The sequence below is a fragment of the Prionailurus viverrinus genome, chromosome A3 (assembly GCF_022837055.1).
Source record: "Prionailurus viverrinus isolate Anna chromosome A3, UM_Priviv_1.0, whole genome shotgun sequence".
Classification (NCBI taxonomy): Eukaryota; Metazoa; Chordata; class Mammalia; order Carnivora; family Felidae; genus Prionailurus; species Prionailurus viverrinus.
Window position 1 is genome coordinate 35,396,701 of NC_062563.1, and position 20,408 is coordinate 35,417,108.

At 37.8% G+C, this 20,408-nt stretch overlaps 1 protein-coding gene across 12 annotated transcripts in view; it reads left to right on the plus strand.

The window, feature by feature from the left end:
- PLCB4 (phospholipase C beta 4) overlaps window positions 1–20,408 on the plus strand; it is a 426,835-nt gene that overhangs the window by 346,755 nt on the left and 59,672 nt on the right. For all 12 annotated transcript variants that reach the window (XM_047852988.1, XM_047852994.1, XM_047852992.1 and 9 more), the window contains 5 exons: window positions 993–1,028; window positions 3,202–3,343; window positions 3,963–4,047; window positions 4,389–4,513; window positions 6,682–6,733. In XM_047852988.1, the coding sequence (XP_047708944.1) occupies window positions 993–1,028; window positions 3,202–3,343; window positions 3,963–4,047; window positions 4,389–4,513; window positions 6,682–6,733 (440 nt within the window). The remainder of the gene's footprint in view (window positions 1–992; window positions 1,029–3,201; window positions 3,344–3,962; window positions 4,048–4,388; window positions 4,514–6,681; window positions 6,734–20,408) is intronic.

Here is a 20,408-nt window from a genome sequence, read left to right on the forward strand (position 1 = left end):
AATGAAGCAGATGGATATGAATAAGTGGAGACTATACTTTTTTTTCTAAGTAATCTTTACATCCAACATGAGGCTTGAACTCATGACCCCGAGGTGTGTACCAACTGAGCCAGCCAGGCATCCCAAGTAGAGACTATACTTTCGAGAAGTCTTGTTGTAAAGGGAAGCAAGAAATAGGCTGGTGGCTAAAGGCAATTTGAGAAGTCAAAGGAGTGTTATTTTTAGAATGAATGAATCTGAAGTAGGTTTGCAAATATTGCACATGGCACCATGGGGAAGGAGAGATTAGTCTTGCCAGAGAGAGAGAGGATAACTGCCTGTTAGTTCCCTGAGGAGGTAAGAATGGAATGGTATGGTGGTGATGTGAGGGTGCGGTCTTTGATGGGAGCGGGGATCCCATCATTGAAGACAGTGAAGAATGCATGGGTATATGTATTTTGTAGTAGGAAAATGGGAGAGTATTTGAAGAGCAAAGCAAAAGAGACACTTTCATCACACCCACCCTTGTCTGATAGTATTTTGACTACTTGGATACTACTGGATGCTTACCAAGACTCAATGTTTACCTTGATGCTACCTTACCACATAAAGCCTTTACCAATGTCCAGACATGAGTGTTGAATTGCCACAGAGTATCCATTCATGCTTGCCTGCCCTTTACATGTCAGAAGAGTTGGCCACATCAATTATTTCCCAAACCCCATGACTAAATAATTGATTAAACTACTAAAAGGGAAACATCTGAATAGGCAAAGACTATCAACAAAGGAGAGATAGTGTTAGGATTTGCTTTTCTGGTATGTAAGACAGGCTGTTGTATTTTTCCAGTACTTGCTTTCGCCAAGGCCTTATGTCCTCAATAACTTTCCACCTTAACAAATAGAATAACAAGCTTACATATATATATTTAAATATTTGCATACATATGGCTAGTAAATTTGGAATTTTGCCCTTTAGAAAAGTAAACAAATGTTTGTCTTTCTCTAATTTAGGCTTCAGATGACCTTGAACATGAAATCAACAAAAAGGTAAAAAAATTTCCTTGTGCAGTTTGTTTATTATGAAATACCATATGTGGCTCTCTAATATTGAACAGTTTGTACTAAATGTTAACTCTATATCTCCCCCTTCCCAATGGAATATCAGACTTACTATTTATGAGTATAATATTTACATGCTTAATGCATCTAATTATAAGAGTTTTCAAAAGAAAGAATTTTTCACAGTGATGAAATGGTTAAATCCTGATAAAAATCACAAAACCAGAGCAGGTGAATAAGATGATTTCCCTAAAAATAAGTGTTTAGTGCAGTCAGGCACTTAGTTGACATTAGAGATTTCATTCCTATAATAGGAGTACATAATCATCAACACATTGAATCTGAAAATAAAAATGACCTAAGAGGTCATCAGATCTATCTGATAGTATACTAGCAAGGTGACCTTGGTTCTGACTACACTGGCATTTTAAAAGATCATTAGTTAATTTCACACTGCATACATTTTGGACCTGTATTGGATGTTACTACATATCGACTTTATTATAAGGAAAGTAAAGATACATTTTTAGTTTCTTTTGCCCTCTTCAGCATTCTTCAGGATATCACAGTGGTTTTATTGAGTAAATGCACATGGTTTATTATAGTAATGATACTTATGGCAAAGACAAAAATTTGCCTGGTAATTTAATCCCCATACTTGAGAACTTCAGAATATCATGTCTGGCTGTCTGTGGGGCCCTATCTTATTTGGAGTGAGGCTCTATCTTCTTACTGTCTATATAGTAAGTTTGGAGTAGTTATGGACATGTCTGATCTCAGACCCTCCCATGACATTCATGAAATTCTCTTTTAGAATTTCATAAAGTATTGGGGCCAACAAAGCAGGGGTTGATGTTTGGTCCCTGCTGTGTGTTAGCTAAGTGGCTGTGACCAAATTATTTTAATCCTCAAGGCCCTAGTCAATGGGTCAATGGTCAATGGGTGGGACTCTAATTTTTATTCCACATGATTACTGGCAGTAATGAAGTTGTGTGTGCAGGAATTCAGCCCAGTGCCCAACGTGTTGTCCTGGTGTTACTTATTATCATTAAACACCCAAGAAAGGAATCAGACATGGTCTCTGCTCTTATTTGAGTGGACAAGACATATAAAGAAATGGCTAAAAATAAAAACGAGTTATATTATTTGATTATTTATCTCAGGTTTTTATTGGTGAAATCAGTTTGATGATTTAGAATGCTCAGGTTATTAAGTCATCAGATAAACTCTGAGCATTTAACTAATGAACGGATTCACATAACTGAGCGGTTCAGTTCGTCCTCCTGTATCAGTCTCTGCAGGAAATTTAGGTTTTCAAAGTTCTCAACAAAATGTTGATCATTTGCATTATTTTTTGATGTTATTTTCTGTTCTGACTTACCAAGAAATAAAGTAATTTTTCTTGCTTCCTCTCTGTAAAATGATGCAGTGTTGACATGTCCTATGTAGTGGGTTATCAGATTATTTTCAGAATAAGCTCTTTAAAAAGATACTGTAAACTATGTACGTATGTGGCTTCAATTCTAGACCATTGTTAAGCAAAGTGTGGTCCCCAGACCAGCCACATCATTAACACTTAAAAATGCTGTTAAAATGGAAATACTGGGCCTCACCCCACAGTCACTTCATTGTAAACTCTGAGGATGAGGTCTAGGACTTTATGTTTTAACAAGCCCTCCAGGGATTCTGATACACACTGAAGTTGTTTTTCCACTTTCTGTCACAATTTGTCAAATGAGAAATGACAATATATGCCATATATATTTCATAGATTGTTGTGATCCTCAGTATACATTCTTGAATATTTTAAAGTAGTTTTGAAATCTTAAAAAAATGTAAGATAAGCCTTATATTTTACTATGATCTCCTTTTATGTTATTAGGGACTATGATAGACATGAACTTCTTTTTTTAAGTGGGCTCCACCCCAACATGGGGCTCAAGCTCACAACCCTGAGATCAAGAGTAACATGCTCTACTGACTGAGCCAGCCAAGCGCCCCTGAACATGAACTTTTATAATGATCCTTTAGCAAAGCTGAGGAAGAAAAGGTCTTTATCTTTCAATTGGTGTGTGCAGATCATCTTTAGTGAGGATGTCTGTAGCATGCATCTGTCCCACTGAAGTCCTCAATGTGCATATTCCTTTCCTTGTGCTTATAGGGCCTGGTTACTGTAGAAGATGAACAGGCATGGATGGCATCTTATAAATATGTAGGTGCTACCACTAATATCCATCCATATTTGTCTACAATGATCAACTATGCACAGCCCGTAAAATTTCAAGGTTTCCATGTGGCTGAAGGTAACCCCAAAGGTTAAATTCTCTTGCCTTAGTTGTCTGCTTTTATTATGCTGATGAGCTGTGATCTGACTTGTCACCATTTTCTTTTCTGGGTATAGGGGCTGTTCTACCTTATTTTTGTGTCACAGACCATGCTCTTACCCACGTGTTTAGCATGCAGTGGCATTGCCTTGTCATTCCCTACATCATCCACAAGGTGGCTCTGAGATACTGTGGATTGGTTAGCATTAGTAGAGCTTAGTATTGCTTTTTGCGTTAAATGTATTTTCATAAGATCTCTCTTAATCAAAAACCTGACCTCCAAAAATGTATATTTTTAAACTTTCATAATCATTTGTGGTCTGGAGAAGCCCCCATTGCCATACAATATAAATATTTCAGGGGTGGCTGTGGAGGACATGTACACATTAATTTGTTTAATGATGCCAAATTTAATCCATCACTATTTAAGTCAGCTGTGTCTATCCACAGGACATTAATGAAAGTAGGAGCTACAGATACAGTAATGGAACATCTGCCTCCAAAGCCTTGTGATTTAGGATGTAATTACATTTATTGCTTGTCTTTCCGTGAGGTTGGATGGGACCATCACTGAGTGCGTCTTTATTTTTCTTTACAGAGCGCAATATTCATTATAACATGTCTTCTTTTAATGAGTCCGTTGGCCTGGGCTACTTGAAGACACACGCGATTGAATTTGTGAAGTATCCTTATGTAGTGAATAGAATGAACGGCTGCTGTGCTTTGGGTTTGGCAGTAGTCTCTAAAGCAGATAAATGCCTAATAGATAATTGTGGTTGTAGAGCTAATAAAATAATATGTGTGAAAGACCTCTGCAACTGTGAAAATCTGCCCAAATGTGAAATGTTTTTATAGTCTACACAGTGGACTATGGTCTTTCTCCTAAGCACCACTTACAAATGTGAAATTTGCTGTTATCTACATTTTGTTATCGTTGGTCTAGACCATTGTTGTTTTAGGTCTTTGTTTATTTATTGCTTCTGGAATACTCTTTTTTTTCCATTCTCCTTAATAAGTTACACAGTTACAACAAACGGCAAATGAGCCGCATTTACCCCAAGGGAGGCCGGGTCGATTCCAGTAATTACATGCCTCAGATTTTCTGGAACGCTGGCTGCCAGATGGTTTCGCTCAACTATCAGACCCCAGGTAGGAACTGATGTCCAGTGACCTCGAATTCCAGGAGAACATTTTGACAGGATGGTGCCAACAGTTGCTATCAGTTGGCCGTGGGCATTTTTTTAAAGGAAGCAGACATATGGCAAAACAATGTGATGTTGGATTTATGTAATGGTGAGATATGAAAAACCCAAAATAGAGCCATAAAAAGGGTAGAAAGCAAAATATTTTGGTTTAAATTGAATTTCTCTTCATAAATACCACAACCAATCTGCCAAACATTGTCCCCTTTTCCAGAATATTTCTAATTTTTCTAGTTTTTGGATCAAACTTATCTTCATTTTCAAAGGCCAAATTAAATGGGAAAAATTTGAGTCTCTCTATACAGTAACGGTGACTCATTTCTCCCTTGGAAAGTACCCTTCCCACTGTTAACATTCAGCAGATATCAACACAGTGGCACCTCACCATAAAAGTACAGAAAAATATTCTAGCATGGACTGCAATTAAAACAGTGTGTAAAGATTCATATATTTGCAGAGGTACTAATCTATAACTTAATCTTCCAAAGTATACCCAAAGGCAAGTTTCCAATATATGATCTTCTTCCCGTCCAGAAGGAGAGGAGTCAATTTTTTAAATGCATAAACAATTTTTAAAAACTTTTTGGAGTTTGCTTCAGAGCCTAGGATCACAATTTTAAGATTAGAGGTAGAGAAACACTGGACTCTAGTTATCTACCTAAAAGAGGTAAGAAATAGGCCACAAAGCCGATTCACGTGCTGTGGTTAATTCCATAGTGTGGTCCATAAAATTGGTAAAACAAAGCAAAATAAAAACCTTTTCTTGTTCAGTCCTTTGCTATATAAGGAGATGCCTCCCATGTTTCCTGATTTGGGAGTATTTTCCTTTTCTAGTCCATCTACCATACTTTGAAGACTTTTTTTTTTTTAATGTTTATTTTGAGAGAGGGCACACGTGAGCATAAGCGTGAATAGGGGAGGGGCAGAAAGAGGGAGAGAGAATCCCAAGCAGGTTTCATGCTGTCAGTGCAGAGCCCAACAGGAGGCTCAGTATTACAAACCATGAGATTATTACCTGAGCTGAAATCTAGAGTCAGACGCTCAACAGACTGGGCCACCCAGGTACCCCCATACTTTGAGAATTTCTATCCTCCTTGTTCCCTATTATCTGGACTGATTGAAGGGTCTTTTGACTTTCATCCCTTTGCCATAAGTGTGGCCTGACTGTATTTCCTTCTCCTCAGTGGGGGTTAAATGGAGTTAAATGTCTGTACAGCATCCCTATCAATCCTTGCTATGTTAAACTATGACCAGGTACCAGTATAATCCCATAGTGTTTATAGCAGAGACAAAAGGGTACAGATGATTTTACTTTAAAAAAAAAAAAAGGAGGGGGGAGGTCAAGTTGTATTTTCAGTTTTAGTGAGTCAGTCCATTATATGGGTTAAATGATCCTAGATCCTAAACCAGTTGATTCACTTGGTCACCTTAGGTTTTGTTTTATAATGTTAGGATTAACCACAACATGTTGAAAAAGAAAAAAATATCCATCAGCTTATTACTTTTCTTTTCTAATGAAAAAAGAAAAGATTGTATCTACTTGCAAGAGAAAAATCATAAGCCATGCCCTGCCAGCATAGGCCCCACTGGAGGAATTCTCCCTAAATCTAAAAGTAGGAACAAGCCACCAATTTTTACATGATGCTATCTATTTTGGGTTTTTTTTATTGTTTTTAACCAAATTTTGTACTCCTGTGACCCTACTGGATATCTCCAGCATACCTTTCCTCTGTGATCATGAGGCACATTCTCCCCAGCTATATCAAATTGGACATCTGTACTTTCAACACTCATGGAACTGACTCGTATATTGAATCCAATATATGGAATACATACAGAATCTATTATATTGAATCTGACTCATATATTGAATCCAATTTTTAAAGCAATTGTACCATGATCTTTGTGAAAACACATTTGATGTTTAACTTAAACATGAGATGATTTCAACATGGAAGAGAGTTGTGTGCTCTAAACAGACCCAAAAGTACCTTGCCACGTTAAAAAGGACATTTCGGCCTAGGATCAGTATCTGATTTCCATTGTTTAAAATCACCCAGCGTGATCTTCTTTGTCCACAAGATGAGATGCTAAATTATTTTTGTCTCTTGACAGATTTAGCGATGCAATTGAATCAGGGAAAATTTGAGTATAATGGATCATGCGGGTGAGTAATGTGATTTAAACTGCTGTCACCATGTTCCTGAACTCTATACTATAGCTATGATGAAACTGCGTCATTTTTAACTAGGGGCTGCTCAATTTAAGCTGGGTTTGTGGGATGGGATAGATACAAATGAAATCCCTAAATAGATTCTATTTGCAAGTATACATGCTTCATCTACCCAACTTACTAAGCTGATTTGCAAAAAGTTTTTTGAAAAAAAAATTGAACCATAAGTTAAGTGGTTTATCATACACACTCTAGAATTTAATTCTCTCACTTTTGAGGTCAATAGTGGAGGTTTTTACAGCTATGACAGATAATGATCCCTGCTCACTTGGACATTACCTGGAAATATGAATATTAGCTATATGTATTTTGCCTAGGACCCATAGAGGAATGAAGGTGATTTAGTATGTAATGAAGTCATGGGTGTCAATATGAATTTAACACACCTAGGCAGAAAGCTTTGTCCTATCTTGATCCTTTTGCATGTCTTGTAAATACCAGTTGTCAAAAAAATCATGCTACATATATTGTCTAGTTTACTTCACTGGCATTCTTTAAAATGTGTGAACCACAGGGGCGCCTGGGTGGCGCAGTCGGTTAAGCGTCCGACTTCAGCCAGGTCACGATCTCGCGGTCCGTGGGTTCGAGCCCCGCGTCAGGCTCTGGGCTGATGGCTCAGAGCCTGGAGCCTGTTTCGGATTCTGTGTCTCCCTCTCTCTCTGCCCCTCCCCCATTCATGCTCTGTCTCTCTCTGTCCCAAAAATAAATAAACGTTGAAAAAAAATTTAAAAAAAATGTGTGAACCACAGAGTGAAATAGGAAATGTTGATTCCACTGAAACACTGAAAGGTTAAATGAAAATGTGAAGTTAAATTCTGTAGAGATGAAAAAACACCCATGTCGCCATTTTTTTTCCCTCCATGCATCTGTCCCAGAGCCTCTAAATTAATCCAGCAAGGTACCACCCCATCCATAATACTCCTGGCAGGAAGTTCTTGCCCTCCTTGGTTGAATACCTCATTTTTATCACAAAAAAACATCCAGTCAAGATAAAATTTTTCAGCAGTTGTGGGTTCGAAGTGCACACTCACACCTCTTCCTGCTTACCAGATGGCTCTCTGCCAGCGTACCTATGCCCCTGAGTGATGGTCCTATTCTCCAAATCACCTGGGACACATGTATCTGGGAAATACATTATATTTTCCTCTGCTGTGTGCTTTGAAAGAAATTAAAATTGTACACCTTGAACTAGTACGTTCTAGGTCAATGATAAAAGGAAATAAAAACTATGTAGTTCAAAAGAAAACCACTAAATACGCATTCCAGAGTTTTTTTAAAGCTGTTTTGTTGCTTTAATGCAAAATGCTCATAACCAGGAGATTGTGCAGATAAATTGATGGATGGACCCCCAGTGGCAGACTGAGGCAGTGAGGCTGCAAGGGACAGGTGCAGCCTGGGGGTTAAAGCTCAAGTCTAAAGCCCAGCTTTGAGCCCCAGCTCCTGGGCATGCTAGTTGCATTGCCCTGGCAGGTGTGTGAAACTCTGGGCCTCGATTTTCTGCTCCATAAAATGAAGACAGTAATACCTACCTCGCCAGGTTTGTTGCAGTGGCTTGGTAAGGATGAATGGGAGTGTGTATGAATGTACTTTGTGAACTGCAAGTTTCTGTGCAAAGGGAGGCTTAAGAAAAGCTTAAGACCTTATGGCTGATCACAAAACTGAGGCCAGAAAAGAGTAAATAAGAGCTGTGTCCAAATTGGGCCTTTACAGAGTCCAGGGAGGCATCCACAGCCCTTGCGGTTCACACCATACACCTCAGTCAGCCCTGGTGGGGCTCCCTCCTTGGAACCTTCCCTGGGGCCTAGTAACACTAAAGTTTTCCCCTTTTGCCTCAGCTGTCCCAGGGCTAGTACTTAAGGAGGGGAATTGTTTCCAGATAAAGAGGTCCCAACAGGAGTTGTATAGTTACCCTCCATTTCTTTACAGGAGTTTCTGTTTCACCGTGGTTATGGTCTGTGTCTTGTTTTTATGCACCATTGTTGATTTTAAAGTGTGTTCACAAACAAGGACAGTGCTCCCATAGCCTGAATTCTGTGATGAAGTGCCTGAGATGATGTGACCAAAAGCCAAAGTCCCACCAGAGGGGCTAGAAAATTAGGATCCTTCAGCAAGACAGCGCAACTTGAAGAGGCATTGATGATAATGATCAGTCACATGTCACCACCCCCAACCTTTCCCTTTTCCCTACACTCAACCTGGAGGCAAAGATTGTCGCCCACAGGAAAAAGGGAAGAAATCTTTCTCAGTTGTGTGTTTCTCTGCTCCTCCATGATGGAATCGTCATGGCTGGTAGACACAGGGCTGGCCACACAGGGTGCATTTCCACGGAGCGAGGGCATCAAAGGCACTCTGGCTTTGACTACATTTCCCCTGTAATTCTCCCACCCCCCTGCAGGGTCTTTTTAAAACCTCCTTGTTGGGTTGGCTGAGGGATGGGTTTCTGTAAAGAGGCTTTTGGTGCCTTTTTAGACTTATGGTAGCAAACAGTAGCTGTTTTATATAGAACATTGGCATGGAAGCAAACGTGTATAATTTCTGAATCTATCAACATTAACAAAACATTGGGAGCCTGTCTCGGGATCCCTGTCTGCTCTGTGGGCTGATGTTTTGGGAAGCCATGCCACTGGGCTCAGTAAGTGTGATTTTTAGTAGGAAAGTGAGCAGTAGTTTATAACAGACTCATTTTTAAAGGTGTAGACATGGGAGGCATTTCTGTAATTCCTAATAAAACAAAATAGAGCAAATTAATTTCTCAAGCCTGCAGGCGTTCACAGAAAATTGGATGATGGGGTCGGCCAGGCAGAGTCAGAGCCCTGCGAGGTGGCATCCATGCCAGCACAGTCACCACCACGGTCCTTTAACCACCTGGGAGAGATGACCGGGAGATTGTGATCTAAAACCTGAGAGACGACTCTGCCTGGTGCACCTGCCCCTGGTCTCTGCAAAATCAAAACAACTCCTGTGGCTTTTACAGTGCAAATGTTTCTTCCCATACAAACTGTATCACTCGTTCTCTGAGCAGAAGCTCCTTGAAAATAAGAAACGGAGGAGCCAAGATGGCGGAACACTGGAAGTTTTTGTGTATCTCGCGTCCATGAAATACAGCCAGACCAACACTAAACCATCCTACACACCTAGAAAACTGATTGGAGGATTAACACAACAATCTGCACAACCTGAACCACAAAATTCAGAAGGAGAAAAAAATTCATTTTTATTTTCAATTTTTATTGAAAATATTTTTCTTTAATTTTTATTACTATGAAACAGGGAGGGTGCTGTCGAAAAAAACCACCAGATGCCGAATAGAAGCGAGGCAAGATTTTATTCACGGCCAGGCCAAACCTGATCTCCTGATCTTAAGGAGAAAAGTGCAGAGAATGGCCCCGAACAAAGGCAGCAGTGGGCTTATATGGATTTTAGCAAGTCAGAATACATCATTATTTGGTTAACCAATTACAATTTACAGCATTTCATGGTAGCCAATTATATTGTGACACACAGACATCAGTTTTGGCGGGAACCTATCAATTTAAAGATCTTTGTCCTAAGAGGGTTTAAAATGACCAATCATAGTTAGACACCTGAGATGCTGTAGGGCAGTGAGTATGTGACTTTTTACATGTTGGTCTTGCCTAGGCCAGATCTTGGTAGAGGGGGTGGGGGAGCGTTTTGCATCCTAAGTTATCTATTTAGCAAGCAGGCGAGGTCACAGAAGTGAGATAGGGTGGTTAGCAATTTCCAATAACCCTAATAGGGAACTACATAAGGCTTTTATCTCAACTATTCATGAAAGATGAGTTTAAGCCGAACTTACATACAATAAGCTTTCTGATATCTTATAAGTTGACCTATTAAAACTATATTTTTTACTTTTGTGTAAATTTTTTCAAATTCTTTTATTTCCATCATTTTATTTTAGTCTACTTCAGTGTATTAACCTTTTCAAATTTTCAAACAATTTCCTTTTTTTTCTTGTTTTCTCTTTTCGTTTCTTTTTCTTGAATGCAGAAACAGAAAAACTTCACTTTTACTTTGAATATATATTAAAAATATTTTTATTTAACTTTTTTACTATATTTTTTGCTTTTATGTAAATTTTTTCAAATTCTATTTTACTTCCATCATTTTATTCTAGTCTACTACAGTATAATTCTTCAAATTTTCAAATGATTTCCTTTTTTTATCTTTTTTCTCTTTTTCATTTCTTTTTTCTTAAATACAGAAAGAAAAAAAATCATTTATTTTTAATTTTTATTAAAAATACTTTAATTTTTTTCTACTATATCCTTTACTTTTGTGTATATTTTTTAAGTTCTATTTTACCCCCATCATCTCATTTTAGTCTACCTTAGTGTATTCATTTTTTCCACATTCTCAAATGATTTCCTTTCCCCCCCTCGCTTTTTTTTCTCTAATCTGTCAAACCACTTTCAACACCCAGACCAAAACACACCTAGGGTCTAGCATCATCTATTCCATTTGCGTGTGTGTGTGTTTAACTTTTAATTTTAATATTTTTTTAATTTTAATTTTTTTAATTTCAATTTTTCTACCTCATTAATTCCTTTTCTCCCTTAAAAATGACAAAATGAAGGAAATCACCCCAAAAGAAAGAGCACAAAGAAATGACAGCCAGAGATTTAACCAACACAAATACAAGCAAGATGTCTGAACTAGAATTTAGAATCACAATAATAAGAATACTAGCTGGAGTTGAAAATAGATTAAAATCCCTTTCTACAGAGATAAAAGAAGTAAAAAATAGAATAAAATTAAAAATGCTATAACTGAGCTGCAATCACGGATGGATGCAGTGGCAGCAAGGATGGATGAGCCAGAACAGAGAATCAGTGATGTAGAGGACAAACTTATAGAGAATAATGAAGCAGAAAAAAAGAGGGAGATTTAAGAGCAAAAGAGCATGATTTAAGAATTAGAGAAATCAGTGACTCATTAAAAAGGAATAACATCAGAATCATAGAGGTCCCAGAAGAGGAAGAGAGAGAAATAGGGGTAGAAGGGTTATGTGAGCAAATCATAGCGGAAAACTTTCATAACCTGGGGGAAGGCACAGACATCAAAATCCAGGAAGCACAGAGGACCCCCCCATTAGATTCAACAAAAACTGACCATCAACAAGGCCTATCATAGTCAAATTCATGAAATACTCAGGTAAGGAGAGAATCATGAAAGCAGCAAGGGGAAAAAAAGTCCCTAACCTACAAGGGAAGACAGATAAGGTTTGCAGCAGACCTATCCATGGAAACTTCGCAGGCCAGAAGGGAGTGGTAGGATATATTCAGTGTGCTGAATCAGAAAAATATGCAGCCAAGAATTCTTTATCCAGCAAGATAGAATTCAAAATAGAAGGAGAGATAAAAAGTAAGTTTCCCAGACAAACAAAAAGGAGTTTGTGACCACTAAACCAACCCTGCAAGAAATTTTAAGGGGGACTCTCTGAGGGGAGAAAAGATGAAAAAAAAAAAAATATATATATATATATGTGTGTATATATATATACACACATATATAAATACCAAAAGCAACAAAGATTAGAAAGGACCAGAGAACACCACCAGAAACTCCAACTCTACAAGCATCATAATGGTAATAAATTCATATCTTTCAGTATTCACTCTAAGCGTCAATGGATTCAATGCTCCAATCAAAAGACATAGGGTAATAGAATGGATAAGAAAACAAGACCCATCTATATGCTGTTTACAAGAGACCCACTTTAGACCTAAAGACACCTTCAGATTGAAAATAAGGGGATGGAGAACCATCTATCATGCTAATGGTCAACAAAAGAAAGCCAGAGTAGCCATACTTATATCAGACAATCTAGACTTTAAAATAAAGACTGTATCAAGAGATGCAGAAGGGGATTATATCATAATTAAGGGGTCTGTCCACCAAGAAGACCTAACAGTTGTAAACATTAATGTGCCAAATGTGGCAACACCCAAATATATAAATCAATTAATCACAAACATAAACTCATCGATAGTAATACCATAATAGTAGGAGACTTCACCCCACTCACAGCAATGGACAGATCATCTAATCAAAAAATCAAGGAAACAATGGCTTTGAATGACACACTGGACCAGATGGGCTTAACAGATGCATTCAGAACATTTCATCCTAAAGCAACAGAATATACATTCTTCTCCAGTGCACATGGAACATTCTCCAAAATAGACCATATACTGGGACACAAATCTGCCCTAGTAAGTACAAAAAGATCGAGATCATACTGTGCATATTTTCAGACCACAATGCTATGAAACTGGAAATCAACCACAAGAAAAAATTTGGAAAGGTAACAAATACTTGGAGACTGAAGAACATCCTACTAAAGAATGAATGGGCTAACCAAGCAGTTAAAGATGAAATTAAAAAGTATATGGAAGTCAATGAAAATGATAACACCACAACCCAAAACCTCTGGGACGCAGCAAAGTTGGTCATAAGAGGAAAGTATATAACAATCCAGGCCTTCCTAAAGAAGAAGAAAGATCTCAGATACACAACCTAACCTTACGCCATCAGGAGCTGGAAAAAGAACAGCAAATAAAACCCCAAACCAGCAGAAGACAGGAAATAATAAGGATTAGAGCAGAAATTAATGCCATCGAAACCAAAACCAAAAACAAAAACAGATCAACGAAACCAGAAGCTGATTCTTTGAAAGAATTAACAAAATTGATAAACCACTAACCAGTTTGATCAAAAAGAAAAAGAAAAAGGGCCTAAATAAATAAAATCAAGAATGAAAGAGGATAAATCACAACCAACACAACAGAAATAAAAACAATAATAAGAGAATATCATGAGCAATTATATGCCAATAAAATGGGTAATCTGGGAGAAATGGACAAATTTCTAGAAACATATACACTACGAAAACGGAAATAGGAAGAAATAGAAAATTTGAACAGACCCATAACTAGTAAGGAAATCGAATTAGTAATCAAAAATCTGCCAAAGAACAAGAGTCCAGGGCCAGATGGCTTTCCAGGGGAATTCTACCAGACATTTAAGAGTTAATACCTATTCTCTTGAAGCTGTTCCAAAAAGTAGAAACAGAAGGAAAACTTCCAAACTCTTTCTATGAAGCCAGCATTACCTTGATTCCAAAACCAGACAGACCCCACTAAAAAGGAGAACTATAGACCAATTTTCCTGATGAACATGGATGCAGAAATCCTCAACAAGATATTAGCCAACCGGATCCAACAATGCATTAAAAAAATTATTCACCACAATCAAGCAGAGTTTATACCTGGGATGCAGGGCTGGTTCAATATCTGCAAAACAATCAACATGATTCATCACATCAATAAAAGAAAGGGCAAGAACCATATGATCCTCTCAATAGATGCAGAGAAAGCATTTGACAAAATACAGCATCCTTTTTTGATAAAAACCCTCAGCAAAGTAGGGATAGAAGGAGCATGCCTCGAGATCATAAAAGCCATATATGAAAAACCCAATGCTAATATCATCCTCAATGGGGAAAAACTAAGAGCTTTCCCCCTAAGGTCAGGAACACAACAGGGATTTCCACTCTCACCACTGTTATTCAACATGGTATTGGAAGTCTTAGCCTCTGCAGTCAGACAACACAAAGAAATAAAAGGCATCCAAATTGGCCAGGATGAGGTCAAACTTTCAATCTTCGCAGATGAAATGATACGCTATGTGGAAAACCCAAAAGATTCCACCAAAAAACTGCTAGAATTGATTCATGAATTCAGCAAAGTTGCAGGATATAAAATCAATGCACAGAAATTGGTTGCATTCCTATACACCAACAATGAAGCTACAGAAAGAGAAATCAAGGAATCAATCCCATTTACAGTTGCACAAAAAAAACCATAAAATACCTAGGAATAAATCTAACCAAAGAGGTGAAAAATCTATATACTGAAAACTGTAGAAAGCTTATGAAAGAAATTGAGGAGGACAAAAAAAAAATGGAAAAAGATTCCATGCTCCTGGATAGGAAGAACAAATATTGCTAAAATGTCAATACTACCCAAAACAATCTACATATTCCATGCAATCCCTATCAAAGTAACACCAACATTCTTCACAGAATTAGAACAAATAATCCTAAAATTTGTATGGAACCAGAAAAGACCCCAAATAGCCAAAGCAATCTTGGAAAAGAAAACCAAACCAGTAGGCATCACAATCCCAGACTTCAAGCTATACTACAAAGCTGTAATCATCAAGGCAGTATGGTACTGGCATAAGAAGAGACACTCAGATCAATGGAACAGAATAGAGAATCAGAAATGGACCCACAAACGTATGGCCAGCTAATCTTTGACAAAGCAGGAAAGAATATCCAATGAAATAAAGACAGTCTCTTCAGCAGGTGGTGCTGGGAAAACTGGACAGCGACATGCAGAAGAGAACCTGGACCACTTTCTTATACCATCCACAAAAATAAACTCAAAATGGATGAAAGACCTAAATGTAAGACAGGAAGCCATCAAAACTGTAGAGGAGAAAGCAGGCAAAAACCTCTTTGCTCTTGGCCACAGCAACTTCTTACTCAACATGTCTCCAGAGGCAAGGGAAACAAAAGCAAAAATGAACTCCTGGCACCTCATCAAAATAAAAAGCTTCTGCACAGTGAAGGAAACAATTAGCAAAACTAAAAGGCAGCCGACAGAATGGGAGAAGATATTTGTAAATGATGTATCAGATAAAGGGTTAGTATCCAAAATCTGTAAAGAACTTATCAAACTCAACACCCCCCAAAAAAAAATGCAGTGAAGAAATGGGCAAAAGACATGAATAGACACTTCTCCAAAGAAGACATCCAGATGGTGAACAGACACATGAAAAAATGCTCAACATCACTCATGAAATACAAATCAAAACCACAATGAGATACCACCTTACACCTGTCAGAATGGCTAACATTAACAACTCAGGCGACAAGAGATGTTGGCAAGGATGCAGAGAAAGAGGATCTCTTTTGCATTGGTGGTGGGAATGCAAGCTGGTGCAGCCACTCTGGAGAACAGTATGGAGGTTCCTCAAAAAACTAAAAATAGAACTACCCTCTGACCGAACAATTACACTACTAGGTATTTATCCAAGGGATACGGGTGTGTTGTTTCTAAGGGACACATGTACCCCCATGTTTATAGCAGCACTATCAACAATAGCCAAAGTATGGAAAGAGCCCAAATGTCCATCGATGGATGAATGGATAAAGAAAATGTGGTATATATATATGCAGTGGAGTATTACTCAGCAATCAAAAAGAATGAAATCTTGCCATTTGCAACTATGTGGATGGAACAGAGAAAGACAAAAATCATATGACTTCACTCATGTGAGGACTTTAAGAAACAAAACAGATGAACATAAGGGAAGGGAAACAAAAATCATATAAAAACAGGGAGGGGGACAAAACAGAAGAGACTCATAAATATGGAGAACAAACTGAGGGTTACTGGAGGGGTTGTGGGAGGGGGGATGGGCTAAGTGGGTAAGGGGCACTAAGGAATCTACTCCTGAAATCATTGTTGCACTCTATGCTAACTAGTTTGGATGTAAATTTTAAACAATGAAAAAATAAAAAAAAAATTGGATGATGGGTATCAAAATAGCAGGATGTTTTATGATTCAGTGATGCACACTTTTTGTGGAACTTGTGTCTTGAAATCCATGACATCTTATAGTTAAAATCAACCATTTTGCTTTCTTGTTGGTAAAGGAAATAATGGAGTGTTGAACAGTTGATGCTATCTCGGGTGTGTTCAGACAGGTTGTCCTTCCTTATGACCCCATCTTCTGATCCTTACGACTCCTGTCTAACCACCCAGCTGAAGGCCTTTCTTCTCTTCCTCTCTTGCCTTCTGAGTCCCTACAAAAGGCCACAGAAAATCCTTGGATCCCTTCAAATGTCACTGGCTTTGGCCTATCCCCTTGTCTATCACACAGACCTGGATGCTTGGAATGAATTAATTTTCTATACCAAAAAATACCAGGCGGGACCGGCTACCTAGTTTGTGGGGCCCAGGGCAAAATGAAAATGAGGGCCTCCTTGTTCACAAATTATTAAGAATTTCCAGACAGTGGCTGCAGAGCATGAAACTAAGCACAAAACCCTTCTGAGTTCAGAGCCTTGTGGAACTACACAGGTCCCATTGATGCCCGGGGGTCCCTGGCAGTGACTGACAATCTCTGCTGCATCAGCAGGCCACCACAGACCCAGAATCAATACTCCTTCAAGACGAGCTGGCTCAGTGTCAGCCCCAAGCCAAGGCTTACCTTGTGGCCTGTCAAACTTCTACATGCTTTCTTTTATTTTAAAGTATATATACATTACACTGAAGGCTGCCTGCTTTGGAGAATTAGACTTCAGTTTCTTGCCCCTTTCCCCTGGCATTTCTTATTTTGGATCAGTTCATTGTCTGACATATTAGTTTCCTTCTAAGCACATATGGGAGCAGGGAACATAGAAGAATGTTTTTGCCAGCAGGAATTCATCAATACCCCAATTTTGTGTTTCTGGTGAGAAGAGTCCCTTCAGAAATGGCTGCAGGGAGTGCGGAATACTGAATCTCCAGACAGCCATTGCCCACACATCTCTCAGGAGGAAGAATCCCTCATTCCATGCAACTGGAATCCAAATGCTCCCATTATCAGCTAACGTCTGATACTTTGCAGAAGCCAGTGGGCTTCGCTTGAAGTAGTGCGTGTGACATTGTAGCTGAGTCTTCAGGTTTTTCTGTGTCATCATAGTTACCAGTGACTAACACTAGCCACATAAAAGGCCCAAATCTAAATCTCTGTGAATATAGAAAACAGTATCTTTTTTGTGAGTGAGAGCTTTTAAAGTAAGGTTTTGGGTTGCATTCCCTTGGGGACAGGTAAAAGTTCAAAATCATCATTTATGTTTGAATGATTCTGAAGACTTTTTATATCCCTGATTTAAAAATCAGTGTTGTCCCCTGGAGGTTCTTTATTGAAGATAACATCGAAGTTGAATGTGGGGTTATTTTCTTTAACATTTATTCAAACTTAGAAGATAGCAATGAATGGCAGCTGTCTCAAAGCCAAAAAATAAAATGTGACTTGGAATTTTTCTTTAAGGAGAAATGTCACACCTCCGAATCCTTTTTGGTTATATTTTAAAAGATAATAAATTTGACATCATCTAGAGTTAAAATTAGTAAATGTTATGCTCCTAAAGAATGGGAAAGATTTGATCCCTCTAATTATGATTCTTTTACACTTAAAAGTAAATGCATTGTTTTGGGGAAAGTGCTTTTATTGCCCTTTGTCTACAGCTTGTCTGAGTATGGAATTTTTCTATCTTCAGCTATAGGCCTTTCTAACAAAAAATTTTTTTTTTAGAGAGATGACGTTGTCTGATACTAGTTCAGGGTGGTTATGGAATCTGGCTGCGGTATGATTATGTGACTGTAACCAAAGGGCATGAGGGGCAGACATTGTGTAGTTAGGTCAATTTCAAAACATTTTCCTTACCTCAAAAAGAAAACTCATACCCTTGAGCTATTACCTCCCAATGTCCCCTGCTCCCTATCCCCAGCCTTAAGCAACCACGATCGACTCTCTGTCTCTGCATTTGTCTCTACAGCACATTTTATATAAATGGATTCTTATAATACATGGTGTTTTGTGACCAGCTTCTTTCACTTAGCCTCATGCTTTCAGGGTTCATCTGTGCTGTAGCCGGTATCAGTACTTTATTTCTTTTTATTGTTGAATAATTTCCCATTGTGTGTATATACCACATATTTGTATATCCATTCATCTACTGATGAACTTTTGGACTGTTTCCATCTTCTGGTTATTCTGAATGATGCTCCTACAATATTCACAAAGAAGTTTTTGTATAGGTATGTTTTTATTTTTCTTGGGTGTATACTAAGAGTGGAATTGCTGAGTCATATGGCAACTTTATATTTAACTGTTGGAGGAACTGCCAGACTGTCTTCCAAAAGCACTGTGTCACTTTACATTCCCACCAACAATGTAGGAGGGTTCTAGTCCTGATCAACACTTCTATGTCGTTGTCAACACTTACTGTTATCTGACTCGTTTACTATAGCCATCCTAATGTGTGTATTTAGTGACATATCGTTTTGATTTGCATTTCTCTGATAATCAGTGATACTAAGCATCTTTTCATCTCCTTTTTGACCATTTGTTTCTCTTATTTGGAGAAATGTGTACACAGATCACTTGCCCATTTTTTAACTGGGTTATTCTTTACATTTTCTAGACACGAACCTCTTATCAGATAATATATGATTTGTGAATTTTTCTCCCATTCTGTAGCTTGTTTATTCACTGTCTTGATAGTGTCCTTTGAAGAGCAAAAGTTTTTATGATAAGGCTGAGTTTATTATTATTTTATTGTTGTTGTTGGTGCTTTTTGGTGTTATATCTAAGATCCATTGCCAAGTCCTAAAGATTTATCCCTATGTTTCTTCTAACGATTTTATCATTTTGGCTCTTATATTTTTGTCTTTGATCCACCTTGAATTAATTTTGGTACATGATGTTAGAAGGGCCAATTTTATTGTTTTGCGTGTGGTGGTTAGAGTTGTCCCAGCAACATTTGTTTAAAAGAATATTCCTTCCCCCGTTGACTAGTGTGAGCATCTTTGTCAATAACCAATTGACCGTAGATATATGAATTTATTTCTGGATTCCCAGTTCTGTCTCATTGATTTATATGTGCATCCTTATGCCAGTACTACACTATCTTGATTACTGTTGCTTTGTAATAAGTTTTGAGAATTAGGAGACCTTCAAGTTTGTTTTTCTTGTTCCAGGTTCCTTGGCTATTCTGAGTCCTTAAGTTTCCATATTAATTTTAGGATCACCTGTTAATTTCTAAAGAAGTCAGTTGGGATCTGGATAGGGATCAAATCTGTATATTAGTCTGGTGAAATAGTGCCATCTTAGCCATAGTAAGTCTGGTGGTCCATGAACACAAGATGTTTTCCCATTTACTTAGGCCTTCTTTATATCTTTCAACAATATTTTGTAGTTTTCAAAGTACACGTACTTATTTTCTTAAAATGTATTCCCAAGTAAGTCTTTTTTGGTGCTATTATAAATGGAATCTTCCTAACTCATTTTTGGATTGTTCATCGCTGGTGTGTAGAAATACAATTGATTTTTGTATATTGATTTTGTATCCCGCAGCCTTGCTGAACTCATTTACTGGTTCTAATCATTTTTTAGTCGATTCCTTAGGTAGATTCCTTTAGTAGATTCTATATGCAAGATCATGTCATCTGTGAATAGAAGTTGTTTTACTTCCTTTTTTCTGTCTAGGTAACTTTTATTTCATATTCTTGCCTAATTGCGCTGCCCAGAAATGGGGAGGTAATTACATCTTTATGTTCACCTGCCTCTAACTGAAATTGCATGGTTCTTTTCACTGTGAACATAGACAACAATTTACAGTAATACTAATGGTACCTGTGACTCTGACACCAAATGTAAACCAAATATTTTCATATCTCATTACTGTTGGTATAGATCTCACAAAATATTTTTATGCATATCGGTACTTTGAAATTATATTTATTAA